The sequence below is a fragment of the Trachemys scripta genome, chromosome 7 (assembly GCF_013100865.1).
Source record: "Trachemys scripta elegans isolate TJP31775 chromosome 7, CAS_Tse_1.0, whole genome shotgun sequence".
In the NCBI taxonomy this organism is placed as follows: domain Eukaryota; kingdom Metazoa; phylum Chordata; order Testudines; family Emydidae; genus Trachemys; species Trachemys scripta.
In genome coordinates, this window is record NC_048304.1 from 14,271,668 (window position 1) to 14,287,555 (window position 15,888).

General features: G+C 39.7%; 1 protein-coding gene and 1 long non-coding RNA gene across 6 annotated transcripts in view; one reads left to right on the forward strand and one right to left on the reverse strand.

Annotated features, from left to right (window-relative positions):
• The window catches only part of IL5RA (interleukin 5 receptor subunit alpha), a 30,406-nt gene extending 23,835 nt beyond the window's left edge, over positions 1–6,571 (reverse strand). Inside the window, exons 1-4 of one of the 5 annotated variants that reach the window (XM_034777531.1) lie at positions 6,339–6,571; positions 4,285–4,337; positions 1,913–1,997; positions 628–770 (exon numbers count right to left, since the gene is read on the reverse strand). In XM_034777531.1, the coding sequence (XP_034633422.1) occupies positions 628–770; positions 1,913–1,997; positions 4,285–4,337; positions 6,339–6,528 (471 nt within the window). In that variant the 5' untranslated portion in view covers positions 6,529–6,571. Of the gene's footprint in view, positions 1–627; positions 771–1,912; positions 1,998–4,271; positions 4,338–5,620; positions 5,945–6,338 lie in introns of those variants that run through there. The other 4 variants (XM_034777534.1, XM_034777533.1, XM_034777535.1 and 1 more) reach the window with 4 other exon arrangements.
• Positions 6,572–13,829: 7,258 nt separating this feature from the next.
• LOC117880806 lies at positions 13,830–15,424 on the forward strand. Its single transcript, XR_004646623.1, has 2 exons — positions 13,830–14,136; positions 15,364–15,424. It is a non-coding gene; the product is annotated as an uncharacterized LOC117880806 (long non-coding RNA).
• The last annotated feature ends 464 nt before the right edge of the window (positions 15,425–15,888 follow it).

A 15,888-nucleotide genomic window follows, 5' to 3' on the forward strand; every position in this document is an offset into this window, starting at 1 on the left:
AATTTATTAGTCTCAAATGCAATGAAACCTGACCTAGGTTCTCACTCAGGGAACCAGCAAAGGTAGATCTCCTAACAAAGGTGGTCTTTAACTAAAGTTCAAATCATATGGTATTTGAAACCATATGAAGGTACTTCAAATGTGTTGCTTAAGATGGGGGATTGCCTACTGGAAATGGGTTAAATAAAGGTTTCCATGTACAGAATTTTGGTGAAGCATGGCCCCAAATATTATCTATATACTGGTGTCAATCTGCAATAAATGCAGTAACATCAGTGGTGGACTATACCATCCAGAAACAGTGCGGATTCAACACCTCTCCCGGACAGCCTCCAACGGGCCAAAAAGCAAAACTGCCCTCACTTAGTAGAATTCCTTGGGAAGCGTGACAGCAGTACTAACACCTGCTATCTCCTGGGGTTAATCTCCCTTGGAACAGAGTTGTTCCCATAGGCAGAGAGAGAGATGGATGTTGCCAACAGTTAATATATTTGTTTATGACACAGAGCCAAAAGTAAATCTGATGAGCCAATGTATCTGAAAGTCATATCTGAATCAGTAAATCTTGGGTTTGAATTTGATATAGCACATTTAAGCCAACATGTATTAGCCATACTTTACACTTACTGGGTCCAACTTAGGAGTCATAATATCCACCTCATATTTAACAGTGTCATTCTTTTCCTGATCAGGGTTTGGTTTCCATTGCAAAAGTACTTCTGCTAGTGCAGAGACTGTGACGGTGAAATTAACAGGTGGGAGAACCTGAACTGTTGATTAAGGGAGAAAACAAAAGAATTAATGATATACTAAGGAATAAACTAATAATAGTGAGTAGTTCAGAGCAATAACTACTTACAAGTAACTATCAATACAGGAAAATGGTTACAGACTTCATTTAAATGTTAGACTGCATTCATTCAATAGCTTCTTATAAAACATGTTTCTTATACTTGGTCAAAAGGCTGAGAGTTAGGAGCAAATAGATTATTGAATAGGAATTTAATTAAAACCTAACCAAGCTAAAATTATTATGAAAACCAGATTTGTTTCAGTTCGCGAAGTTGAGTAACCTACTATCACATCTAGTTTGTTTATAAAACATAGTTTTGAATCCTTCAAGTTGATTTACATGGATGGATCCCTAAGGTCCATAGGCATTTGTATTGGCCCAGGGCTGTCACCCACAAATCAGTTTGCACAATTAGGGCCTTACAAACAAGATGGAATTGAGTTTTGTCCCTGGAAGAAATGTATATTAAACCATACAGAGAGATTTAATTGAAAACACAAGAATTTATATGTGTAGGCTTCCCAGGATTAGATTTTTATTGGCAAATGTCCGTGTACATCGCTTTCACCGTACGCACACACACAAACCGACGAAAAATATTTCCATTGGTAATCAAAATTTATAAATAGGTAAAGTAAGAGAAATGCTGCTTGAAAACTTATTCTTGTTTGGTTTAAGGATATTTACTTTGTATATTTTGACATGTGATGTTGACAGTTAGTGTTTTAATGATATAATAAAGCTTTAACTTTTTTAATAACAACACCTGCTGTCATTAAATAATTGTCTGATACACACACCCATAATTTTGCCCAACTGTGAAAATTAGAATCAATAAAAATTGGAAAAAAGGCTTAAAATAAACATTGGTATTATCCATTGAAATAATAAAAAAAAATTGAATTCTGCCAAGCCTACATATATGTGTGGAACATATGTATGCTGAACAAGGAAACAAGGCATAAATATTTGCAGAGACAGAAGAAGGATGGGACTGACAATTTAGAAGGACAAGGTGACAGAGACCCCGGGAGAACAAATCATGATGGGTGAAAAATGTAAGCATATAAATGGCAAAAGAACAAAAGCTTCAGGTATCACTAGAAGAAAATTACTTACTTCCTTTAGCCTGCAATAAGTTTGTCTGAAATGCCATCATTCTCCAAAGGAGAACTGGAAAAATGCTCACCACGATGGCCATAGCCTTTTGGTAATAAACAATAACAGTTAGTTATCAGCACATGCCTCAGCCCCATTTCAACTAGCAAATACAAGACACAACCCCTTAGCTATAAATTAACACACAAAGTTTGTAGTGTAACATCTGAGGTTGCTACATGCAAATAAACAAAATTAAGAAAATTAAGATGTCACCTTACAGTGTCTACCCTCCACTCCTTCCCCTGCAGGTACACATCTTGCCATTACCAAATTTCTGTGGACCACCCACCTAAAGATGATATGTGGGGGAGGGGGGCATGTGGGTCACATGGTATGGCAGGTCCCCCTTCCCTGTGCAGCAGCTGTCGGCACCGGTGAGCTGCACCCCGCAAGGAGAGGCAGGAGCAAAATCTGGGAGCTTAGGGAGGGGCCACTGCTTTCTGGAATGGGAGACTGAGAGTAAAGGAGGGTGGTCAGCCTTGTGGGGGGGTATGACTCGAAGCCGAACCTTTAAATTGTGTCCTCCCCCCACTATCAGCAGGTACAGGTTGTCTCTGCACACACTACAACCTTCATTGTACCCTCCTTCCTTTCCACGTACACTATTTTACTAACTTATGTCTTGTCAACATCCTACTGCCTGAACCATTACTTCCATGTTCTTGCGGTATATAATAAAACAAGCTAGCAGGCTAGCCCTATGGGCTACATTCTCCAGGGACTTACATGACTGTGTTTATTACTGGGTGTAAGAGAACCCATTTTTGTTTGTATTAGACTTTTAATGTTTAGTAAACAGCATAGTGTGCTGAGATTAAACTAGGTTTTTTTGTGTGAAGTACAGAAAATCTGTTCTACATTCACATATAAACAACAAGGCAGTACTGACCAGTATGTTCCCAAACTTTCATATGATGGACCACATCTTAAGAGAGAGACTGTCTCACTAAGAACGTCCTCAGGCATGAGTGCATTCCCTCCCATTCTGACGCACATAATTTGTCTGTGACAACTACAGCAATTCCTTACATGGAAAAATAACACTGTGAAAGTATTTAGTGTATTTTAGCCTCTGTAAAGTGATTTATCAGCTGGAAAGGAAAAGAGCTAGCATCCCGTGACTTATCAGTTTTCCATGACCCATCAGCAAGTACTCTGCAGATCCCCAGTGAGCCAGCAAGCGCAGGTTTGGAAACTTCTGCTGAAGAGGAACTATTTTTAATTTTGAGTTCATGAAAACAAAGTGTTGTGTAACAGCCAAGTCCCACTCCATTCTCTATGTTTATATCCTGTGGGGAGCTAGTTCTTTGCTGGTCAGGAAAGTGCATGAGTCTGGTTGGACCTGTGGTGTTTCTAACTGCTCAGTCTCAAGGGAGCCAAGCTTGGCCTCCATCTGCTACTGTGGAGTGGGAACCAGATTTGGCCTGACACTTAATGCCCTTCTGAGATCCATGCGAATTTCAAAGAATCATGCCATGGCCATCCACATGCCTGCACAATATCTCCAAGACCACTTGCCCTCGATGGCAGTATAGCTCCTGAAAAGCCATGCACCTGTGGATTTCACCATTGGCTGTAATTACTGTGGTGGCTGTAAGTCAATAACATAGGTTGAGTTAGGGCTGTGGTGTAGACATGCCCTAAGATGGGCTATTTAATTGTTGCCTAATCTGTATGTAAAGACACAGAAATCATACCAATAAAAAAGTCTTTGTGTAAGAAAAGACTCAGTGGGTCTTGAAAAAATGTAAAAATATGAAATATAGCATTTCTTTAAAATTCCGTTTGCAAGCCTCATACAGATTTTCAGTTCTTCTTCCATAAACATTACTAAAGATACAAAAATCTAACTCAACCTATGTTATTGACTTACAGCCACCAGAGTAATTACAGCCAATGGTGAAATCCACAGGTGCATGGCTAGATCATATTTCTGCTAAAACACATTCAAATTACTGAAAAATTGGACTAAACACATACAAATCCAAACAGGGAGATCTGAGCCTCATAGAGACAATGCAATGGTACTTACCGTTTAGTTCTGGTATCATTTAAGCTGATGTAATCAGAGTATTGAACTTATGATTTCACTTATGATTACACTTTTTAGCTATGGGAGGTGCTTTATTATTGCATCATAGCTGCAGCAGTACCATTATGTAATGTTTTAAAGAGAGCTTTATAATATTTCTCTCAGTAAATGGGGAGCACAACACCAGCGATCAATTTTTTCAAACATAGGTGCCTAAAGTTAGGCACCTGAGTTCACCTTTAGGTTTCTAAAATGCCCAGCTTTTCAGATGTGCTGAAGACTCACCTCTCGGCCTTACCTCAGTAATTTCACAACACTGACTTGGATGGAGGCGGCTGGTGCTCAGCACGCCTGCAAATCAAGCCATCTATTTAGTAGCCAAAAGATGGATTTGGGAGCCTAACACCCAAGTTTGTAAATTTTTACCTTGGAGTCAAGAGATCTGGATTCTAATTCTTCTTCCACCACATACTTTCCCTGGGACCTTGGAAGGACACTAGGCCCTGGTCTACACTACAGAATTACTTCAAGATAAGTACATCGCTCAGGAGTATGAATAATCCACACCCTTGAGCAACGTAGTTATACTGACCTAAGCACCAGTTAGACAGCACTATGTCAGCAGGGAAGCTTCTCCCGCCGACATAGTTATCGCCTCTCCCAGAGGTGGATTAACTAAGCCGATGGGAGGGCTTTCTCCCGTCGGCTTAGAGTGTTTTCATTAAAGTGCTACAGCAGTGCAGTTGCATTCGGGCAGCTGTGCCGGGCAGCGTTTTAAGTGTAGACCTGCCCTAAGATTCCTGGACCCTTAATTTCCCCATCTGAAAAATGGGAGAAAAATATTATACTAATGCAGATCAGTTTACCTTGACCGAATCTTACGCTGTTTTATCCTTGAATCCTTGTTATTTTAGCTCAAAATCTTTTCCGTCCTCATTTCTTTTTATTTTATACTTCATTTTTCCATCATCCCAGTACAGAAAAATTAACTCTTTAAAGAGGCATTTCCATACTCACACAATACTACAAACTTTTCAGATATATTTACCATTGTACTGTATCATTTACTGGTGGGTTTGTATGTTAAATTACTGAAAATGTAATCAAACGAAAATGTATGCAGTGTACATGTAGCTGTCTTGGTCTCAGGATATTTCAGAGACAAGGTGGGTGAAGTAAAATCTTTTATGGTGTTAACGGGCCACTCTACCTTGAATGGTCCCTTATACTATGTGCTTTAAGCAATCCAGTCCATGTTACATTTTGCTATGACATTGGAAGTACCTTTCCCAGACCTGAGGAAGAGCTCTGTGTGCCTCCAAAGCTCGTCTTGCTCACCAACAGAAGTTGGTCAAATAAAAGATATTACCTCACCCACCTTGTCTCTCTGATCAAATAAAAGTGTCATTTTAAATCATTAGACAAGCTGATTAGATATCTACAATAGCATTAACAGCCTATTCATTAATAAGCATGATAAGTATTCACACTGAAATAAGAAGCAAGCAAATTTTGATTACGTATGGTATAAAATAAATACTGTAGAAAATTATAAATAGTATCTTCCGTCTTAAAAGACAGCAAAAAAGCCAAGGTTGCAGAGAACATCTGCTAGAAGTTAAGGTTTTTCTTACTTATTAGCACAGCTGCAGTCTAGTCCACTGTCAAGAGTTTACTGACTGGGAGCAGGTTCCAGACTTTCATTTCCCAGTGCATGGAAGACAAGGCAAGCTGTAAAAGGGATACCCATTCACGCCTCCTAAAAATGTTCCTTGAGGTTCCCAGCAGAATCCTAAGGGTGCCTTTCAGATTCTTTGCTCTGTTTCTGAAAACTGGCCTCTGGGCAGCTCTCTCCGTGTTTCTTTTATAACTCTGCTCTGTGCTTAAATGCAACTCTGAGAGGTACGTTAGAAATGATGACGGATGATTAATTAGGAGACCGTGCAGAAAAAAAAGGGAACTGTGCATATAACCACAGAATGAAGAGCTTTCTTAAGCCATGAAATGGTTTTACTTCTACCTGTATTGGCTTAATTATATACCATACTATGGTGGGTCTATAAATAATTTGGCATATAGCAATATGATACAACACACTACGATGATTTTTGTCTTTCATACAAACTGCATCCCCAAATGCTCTGCAGGGTTAAAGAATTCTGGCACAAAGTTACAATTAAAAGTGACAGCAGAGGAAATGAGAAATTAAGAAACAAAGGAAAAGACAAATGTAGAGAACTGATAGGGAAAGCAACTCTGTCATTGTGCCTACAAGGGGGCCATGATACCGGTGAAAGGATGACACTCGAGTCTGAAAATAGCAAGCAAAGCTTTACTGAAGGAAGAACTTACACTTTAAGCTGCGCGGAGAGTCCCAGCGTGCGCGGAGGGACTGCAGGGAACTTTGACCGTTCGGGACAGCTGGCCAGGCAGGACTCCACCCAAGGGAGTCCGCTGCAATGTTATATCCCCCAGCGCTTATTTCAAGATTACATGGGGTCAACAGCTGGCTACATTCATTGCATTCATAAATTATACACATTATATAAGCTGACTTGTTTACAGACAAAAAAATGCTGAACTGCGCTAAACCATATCTTGGCAGGGTCTGCCGGACAGAGTTCACTGAACGGCCTGCATTTTCCGCTCACATTTAGTCCCATACTCAGTCCGCCACTTAGCTGCCAATCTTTCGCAACCTTTCCCCTACTGTCATTATCAATGGAAAGTTTCTGGAACGGGATAAAAAGGAGGCTAGTTTTAGGCTTGGTCTACACTTAAAACTTATACCGTCATAGCTATGTTGACAAACACACCCAGTATAGATGCAGCTACACTAACAGAAGAGTCCTTCTGTTGCCAAAGCTAATATTATTTGAGCAGGTGGTGGTCCTGCATTGGCAGAAAAAACTTCTTCCTAGCTATGCCACATCAGCGTGGTCTACACTTAAAAGATTGGTATAGCTACGGCACTCAGGGGTGTGACACATTCATTCCCGTGAGAGCTGTAGCCTGTAGTTATGCTGACCTAACCCAGGTGTAAATGTGGATTGGATAGGTCAATGACAGAATCCTTCCATCAACCTAGCTACCGCCACTCAGGGACAGATTCTTAGTATTCTTACCATCTTACACAAGTCTGACTGAAGGTCATTATATATATATATATATATAAAATCAGATTTTTTGGAAGAGTTCGTTTATACTTGCAGGCTTTCACTCTTGCAATCTCTTTTAAGTGTTCAATGCCAGGAAAATCTTTCCACGGCAAGATGCTAATGTGTCAGCTTACTTTGCTTAAAATGTGAGACAAAAGATTGCATTTATGTATAACATTGCCTCCCATTTGCAATGAACATTTCAACACACTTGCTGTTGAGACTGAACTTTATTCAGGCCGGGAGTTTCCAAGGAGGCAAAGAAAGTCAGGCATCCACTCCCAATGACTTTCAAGGAACTGTGGATGTGTAACTCCTTCAGGCTCCTTTGAAAGTCCCAGCCTGCCTTCTTGTTCTAATGAGCCAAATTTGTCCCTTTGCCTCAGTCAGTAGTGTCCTTCTAGCTTTCTAAGAGGAAATTTATCCATTTTTGAATCATTCTCTCTCAATAAAGTTATACCAAATACCCAAATTATTATGCAATGTCACAGAGCATTGTTGAACAGCTCTCAAATTTAATACCAGAAGTGGCTCCAGTTCATTGCTTGATGTGATCTCTGTAGTTGATGTATCAGTTATAAACCCATTAAGGTCTATATAGGCCCCACAAGGCTCTGTGTGGGTGGACACATTTTGCAGAATTGGGGCCTATGTTTGTAAAACATTTCAGAATGGTAAACATTGTTACATTTCAGATAGAGTTCTATTAATTTTAAAGTTGCCTGAAGATTAGTATGAACTTATATTTAATGATGGGAATTTTTCTGAACACATTATAAATTTATTCTTTTGTAATCGTTGTCTGTGTTTTTCATTAAGAAGCTGAAGTCACGACACTGACTGTTCCTTTCTGTTGTTTGTGATGTTTTCGCTGGTTATTTGCTTACATTTTGTTAAAATTTCATTTTATCATCCCTTGATACTTGTGTGTTTTGTTCTTTACTGTGTGAGTACTTGCCTGCCTGCAGCTGTGCTCAGAAGCACCTGCAGCCTGATGCACAAGGGAAGTACTGCCAATTGTGCTCACCTCAAGAGGGAGGTCACATGCTACATTTGCCAGAAATCAGAACATTTGCATTATGATGGTTCAGTAAATAAGAAACAAGCAGGATCAGGGTAAGTACTAAGCAAACCCCTGCGGTACTTTTCTTTGTGATTGTCCTAAACGCACCAGAGGATGGACCAACATCAGCATCTTCCCAAGTTGATTATGGCTTAACAACAAAATTTGTTAATGGATCCAAACAAGGTCTCACTATACCAGTATATTCCATCTAAAGCCTTAATGAAAGGTTTAAGTGAGGTATAGTGCCCTCTGCACTGGAAAACATAGGACCATCAGGTTTGCAATACTAGGACCAGTATCCTAACTACTGTCATTATTTCACAGGAAAGCAGAATGTCCACCAACCTAATGCACCTCAGAAATTGTGAAATGCTTTTCATGGAGAAGAGATCCTTCTGACCCTGGGGCTAACATTTAATACCCGGAGTATCAAATTCAATGGGCTCTAACATTGCCTTTGTAGCTATAATTTTGTTTTTCTGGTCACAGAATTATCCAGGCCATTATTAAAGCCAGCTACAGCATATAATGTTCTGACCTCCTGTATTAGTGAATTCAGCTCACTGACTTAACACACTGTGAAGAATAATTTTGTTTTATATCAAAAGTACCAACCATTAATTTCAAGTGACCCCTTGCTCTTGAGATCAAAGGTAAGGAGTACACTGCAAAACGACTTAGCTAACAACAGGAAATTAATCCATGAATTTGTGGACTCTGAACTGACAGGGCCAGATGCCTTATTATGTTCTTTTACAAGGGACCACATAAAAAAACAGGTCTATTTTTAATTTTAAATACCTCAAATAAGTTCTTATATACCTTTCACAGTATTTTTAATGTACCTGTCCCCACAGTCTAGGCTATGATATAATACTTAAAGCTGTTAGAGTGTTTACATTTTCAAAGTTTTGTTCAAATAGTAATTAATCCTCAAAACTATATCATTTGGTAGGTAATATGCAGATGAAGAAACTGAGGCAGCAAGGTTAGGTGACTTGCCCAAGGCCAACAATGAGTTACTAACAGAGCTGAGATTAGAACTCAGGGAGCTCCTCGTTTCCCATCCTGTGCTCGGAGTACTATCTCATTATGTTTTGTAGTTTACTGTTCTCTCGCTTTTCAGTCTCTTTCTATAGACATATCCTCACAAAAGACTTCTAACCATCTTTATTGTCCTTCACTGAACCTTTTGAATCTCAGCTATATCTTCAAATTGTGATACCAAAACTGAAAACAACATTCCAAACGGGAATGTGCTATTTTATTATTTGTATTTGTGGTGTATTGAAAGCTGTATTAAAATAAGATGCTACCACTGTAATTTGTAAGGGGTTTACTGGTCCTGCTTGCAGGTTTGGGGGCTATATAGGGAAGCATGTGATCTGGGTCTTTCTCAGCAGACAGTCTGCAGAGAGCCAGCTTTAAGTGAGTTGTGTCTCTCTGTTTTAGGGAGTCACCCGCTTTGTGTCTCTCTGTTCTTAAGCTCTTGTGTGTATTGTTCTGCATTCTAAGAAATAAAGTAGTGTTACATTGCAACTTTCCAGCAATAGTATTTTATGTTTTTATATAACATCTATATGTCATGTGAAATACTATTATGTTCAGTACCTAGAGGCTCCAAATGAGATCAAAGTTCCATTTTGCTACGCACATATAGTAGGAGATAGTTCCTGCCCCAAAGAGCTTACAATTAACAGTTAAACTATGTTCTGCATTATTTCTATCCATAATGCATCCAGGCATGCTGCACACGGGACCTCTGTTCTGCTTGGGCTCTCTATAATGAAATCTAAGGACTAAAGACATGGGAAATTTGATCCATCTGCATACATCTCTACATCCATGCAGAGCCCCACCAAAGGTAAGCAGGTGCAACCAGGCAGATCTAGCTGGGATTCTTGACCTAAGACTTTACCACAGAATACTCCTCATGTTTACAGCTCATCAGTAGTGTGGCCAATAATATCTGGTGATATTATTGTGAGACTTGCAGTACTTTTTCTTAAAGTTCAGGCTGCTGGAATGAGGGGATTGCATGTGAATCTCAGCTTTGATTTTTTTGCAAATGTAAATTTCTAGCACTCATAGTTCCATAGTAAAGCACCCTAAAGGCTCAGAAAAGTCCAAGGCAAATAAACACATTTTTTAATTTTTTTAATCTCATTATTTCTAAACCAGCCAGTCATGATTTTGGGGGGAGCTGAGTCATGATCTTTGAACTCTAGGGGTGAGCAACAGTGCATCTGTATGAATTAAAGGACAGTCTTTAAAAACATGGGAAGTTTTTAAGAACGGGTTGGACAAGCATCTGTCAGAGTCAAGGATGGCCCAGGACAATGAGGCAGGACGATGGATTAGACCTTGTGAAGTCCCCTCCAGCCACTTACATTTCTGTTTGCCAACATACTGTAGTAAGATGAGGCCCTGAAACATAAACCCTTGTATCAGAGGCCTGGTATGAGGCCTAAGGCCTGAACTAAAGTAATGGGCAAGACTTTATTAACATAAAGCAAAGTTCAACTGTGAGCCAGAGGAAGGCCCTGCTCATAGAAGCTAGCAAGGAAAGGGCTGATGTTGCAAAAATACACATACCAGAACATTCTGATACTTGCACATTCCACACAGATAACAAGGAACAGGCTGACCCATCCTAAAGACAGGCAAAAGTGTAATATGATCGATAGAGTTGTGTTGTTCAAACCAACATGTACAAGATGAGAGGCGGCCCCTTACTACGTAGAGGGGTTGCACCTCAATACGTCAAGAGTGATGTGTAACTTGTTTGTACCTGTATATAAGAATGCAGCCCTGAGTGGATGTCTCTGTCTGACCTAGGAGGCAGTGGTAAATCCCGCCACTGACTGAGCCGGTCCATTGTCAGGGAACACATACGTACTAGCAGAATATAGACATCTGATCTGAGGAGCTAGAGACTGTGTTTTGTTTGGCAATAAACCTGGGCAGGTGCCTTCGTACCTTATCGGAGTCTGTTATTGGCGGTTCTCTCAGGATTTGCTGTGTCAGCTATCTGCGCAGAGCCGGGGCAGCACACAGAGGGAAAACACGCACGTAGCCAACTGTTATCATCATTGAACAGAGCAGAGCACCACACTGGTGATGTCTGACATTGGTGACCCCGACCGTTGATTTGATGAGTAAGCGAGCTGTCCGCTGTAGGAATCGCAATCTAACATGACAGAAAACCACAAGCTAGGGAACCCCCTTAACTCCTTTCTGCAAATCCCCACAGAGTTTAAAAAATATAATGGGGAAGAAACATGTAATGTAATTTGTAAGGCTAGAGCAGAGACAGTAGCCTTGAAATGTAGACTACTGCAAACTATAACCATGGCTGTTAAATGGTGAAAACAGCACACCACAAAATTGGTGGGGCAAGTAACAGTAACAAAGAAAGATTGTGAGCATTTATTTTAGGAGTTAAGCATTACATTTAGTATAAAATATTAGTAATGCACCTCAAATAAAAATGAATGTCTATACAACAATTGCAGAAGTATAGCTTGTATTATGAAAGATTCGGTCCCTATTACATTGTCCCTATTACAAAATTTAACTAAGTTTGTTTACAATGTATTAAGTTTGGGTTACTGAAAACAAAAACAAAAAAGGAAAACAAACAAAAAACTTTACTATATTAACTAACAAAAGTTGTTTAAGTTGTATCCCACAGACCCAAAGACACCAGAAAATATCACACCCTGAAGACATCAAAAGAAACCCCCAAGCATCAAGAAAAGAAAAATGAAGTGCTTTATAAATTAGAGACTGGTCAAATACACCTCTATCTACCATATATGGACAATTAAGTTAACAATCAGCTAAAAACCACTAGCTGGACCAGGATAAACTGTCATTTAATTTCAACTTGGTTATTGTGTAAAAACAACTGTATTATTGCTGTACTACTGTATTATCGTTGTACTGCTGTATTATTGCTATACAACATTTACAATGTGCATAACTTCGCTAAACTGTTTAACCAACACACAGGTAAAAATCAACAAATGAATGGCAGCAAACAACATGAAAGCAAGGAAAAAACAAATTGGCAAAGAAATTAAGTTACACAGTAACTATAAATTGGGTAAACAAATTCCATGTTAGTACCCATCATAATTTGGATTCCTGACACTGCATCCTAACTAAGGCACATGTTATTCAAAACAACCTTTTGTCTTTGTGTCTGGATACCAATATTCCAAAAGCTCTTACTACATCCTGACACAGCAATATTTGATAAATTGGCTACTGTCCATTCAGTAGGTTATCTGGAAAACAACATCCATAAAAACAGCTGGATCTACGTCAACTACTGGTGTATCATGGGGCAATGCAATCCATGAAACAGAAAAGTTAGCCATTCCTGTTTCCTGCCCAGCAAAGCTTACCAGAGGGTGACCACCAGCAGTAAGGTGACCCATAACATGAATGCACAGTACCGGGTAGTAATTAATTACAAGGCATTTATATATAAAGGCCTCATTTGTAGTGTCACTACTCCAAATTTCTATTTTACTTATATACATAATACTGTGGAACACTCTATAACAATGCCCATCCCAGTATTTCAAAACACTCAGCCTATTACTAATGATGATACAGGTGATAACTGCAATTGCCCTAATAGGAGTGTATTTCTATCTGTGTCACCAAGTAAAAGGGCCAGAGTACAACACCAGACTGGAAAAACATGGTTACGCTTGGATATAAGGCGGTGTCATATGTACACATACATACTATACATATATACCCATATACGCTACAAATATATACACCATATCCATATTATTCATATATATTCATTATTTGGGAGTGCCTCTAACTCTCAATCAATACTACATTCCTCAGTCATGGTCCCAGGCCTAACATTCCAAGGCCCACCATAAGGCACTAAAAAATAATTGGATAATAAAATCTGTCTATCAGTCGTACGAGGGAATGTGCAGACTAAAAAGACAAGTGGGGTATGAGTGTACGGATGGTAAAATGAGGTAACCACATAACAGTGTTTAGCCCACTGGGTTATCTGTAGTCCATGCATTATGCTTTTCTGGGACGATGGGTAAACATCCTCCCCATAAAAAGACAAAAAGTGGGGGAATGTAGTAAGCTAGGCCCTGAAACATAAACCCTTGGTATCAGAGGCTCGGTATGATACCTGAGGCCTGACTTAAAGTAATGGTCAAGACTTTGCAAACATAAAGCAAACTTAAGCTGTGAGCCAGAGGCAGGCCCTGCTCACAAAAGTTGGCAAGAAGAAGGCTACTAATTGGACGTATACACATATCTAAAGGGTATCAAGTCCTAATAGGATAAACAGGTGCCAGGCTGGCACCAGAACAGTCCAGCATGAACACATTCCACAGAGATAATGAGGAACAGGCTGACCCATCCTAAAGACAGGGTCAAAAGGATAATATGATGGATAGACTTGTTTGTTCGAACCAACATGTACCAGGAGAGAGGCAGCACCCCAACACGCAGAGGGGTTGTACCTTGATGTGTCAGGAGTGTTGTGTAACTTGTTTGTACCTGTGTATAAGAATGCATCCCTGAGTGGATGTCTTTGTCTGGCCTAGGGGGCAGTGGTAAATCCCGCCACTGACTGAGACGGTCCATTGTCAGGGAGCACATACGTACTAGCAGAACTATAGACATCTGATCCGGGGAGCTAGAGACTGTATTTCGTTTGGCAATAAACCTGGGCGGGTGCCTTTGTACCTTATCAGAGACTGTGGTCTTTGGCAGTTCACTTGGGGTCTGATGTGTCAGCTATCTGCGCAGAGCCGGGGCAGCACACAGGGGGAACACACGTACATAGCCGACTGTTATCATCATTGAACAGAGCAGAGCACCACACCGGTGATGTCTGACAACACTGGTGGCCCCAACGGCTGATCTGGTGAGTAAGCGAGCTGTCCGCTGTAGGAATCGCAATCTAACATGACAGAAAACCACGAGCTAGGGAACCCCCTTAACCCCTCGATGCAAATCCCCCCAGAGTTTAAAAAATATAATGGGGAAGAAACATGTAATGTCATTTTAAAGGCTAGAGCAGAGACTGTAGCCTTAAAGTGTAAAATATTGCAAACTATAACCATGGCTGTTAAGTGATTAAAACAGTATGCCACAAAATTGGCAGGGCAAGTAACAGTAACAAAGAAAAAGTTAAAAGAATCAAAAGAAGCTACACAGACCTGGAATGCTCCCACCGCCCTTGCAGGGTGGCAAGCAGCCCAGAGACAACCAGCACAGGAACAGAATAAAACATTGGAAACAGCTGCAAGGAACCTACCAAAAAAACATGTGCCGTCCCCTGTTATAAATATTGGTGGCAAAGAGCAGGCTTTAGGTAGCTACCCTGTGCCCGAAGAATGGGGACAGAAGTGGAAAAAGGTAGCCCTAGTAAAATTAAAAGATGGGGTCCACTGCAGTGCAACCACCACCTTATGATAAAAGCCAGGTTCTGGTAAAACCTAACCCGGGACCTAGACTGGTGCTTGTCAGAACGGGGCAAGTAAGTGCACAAATGGAAAAAGTAGCACAATACTTTCACTGAATTGGTAAATCAAATGAAGGAATAAATGGAACAGTTCACAGTGCACATTACAAGACAGGAGCTGCGACTCAATTGCAGGGGAGTGAATAAAAAGGTATTTCAAAGTCAAAAACTAAAATTTAGCAGGTTAACACCTAGAATTGATGCATTAACATATGGAGTTGCCCCAAAACAGTTAACTGCAGGAAAAAAGGGCACTACTGCAATCTGTTTGGCATGCAGACAAAAGCAACAGACACTGGGGGAACAAATTCAGGTTTTACAAGAGCAGATAATTACCCCCACTCTCATCTCAGAGCCAGGATTAAAACCCAGGTGTGGTTTCCCAACTGCTTTGACCCACGGAACCACACTCCGCACTCAGCTAAAAATATAACCTCCTTTCTCAAATATTTTTACATACCAGTATGTTTTATATCCTTTATCAGTTGTAACTTGCTGCTACTGCCTGGACCTTAAGAGTTAATCTCTCTTGGCTCAAGTCTCACTACCTTCCTAGGTAGCTTTTCAACCCCCCAAACTCCTTTTTCCCTGCCTCTCCTCACTTCAACTCTTTCTCTGTGTTAAAAGTTATAGGTTTTACAGAAACCTCCAAAAGATAAAGCAATTGAAAACAGAACAAAACAAGAAACAAAAAGAAAATAAGGTAAAAACTTTATTTTAAATAAATCCAGTAAATTAATTATTTTAACCCTTCAGGAATGCAACAGCTGGAATTATTCCTAACTTTCTTGAAGATATGGTTGCCAAGCCACAGAAATGCACACTCTGCTTCTAATCCTAACCACTCACTAATATTTGAAACATGGGCTTTTCTTATTTCTATATAGCACAGTTTTAAAATAATGTTAAATATAAAGTAATGCAAAATTCCTTGTTACCAAATTAATACAATACATTTGGCAAATATTAATATATTTTTTTATCAATTTTTGTTAAAAGTTTTAAATAAGGTAATATTTAATGTTTAACTCTTTTTAGTTTTTATTTTTGTTTGCCTTATTTTGTATGCTTATGAATAGAATTCTGGCACCATTTGTTTTTAATTGTAAGTTTGTCCTGTATGTCATGTGTGTTGTCCTGTGTTGTATGTGT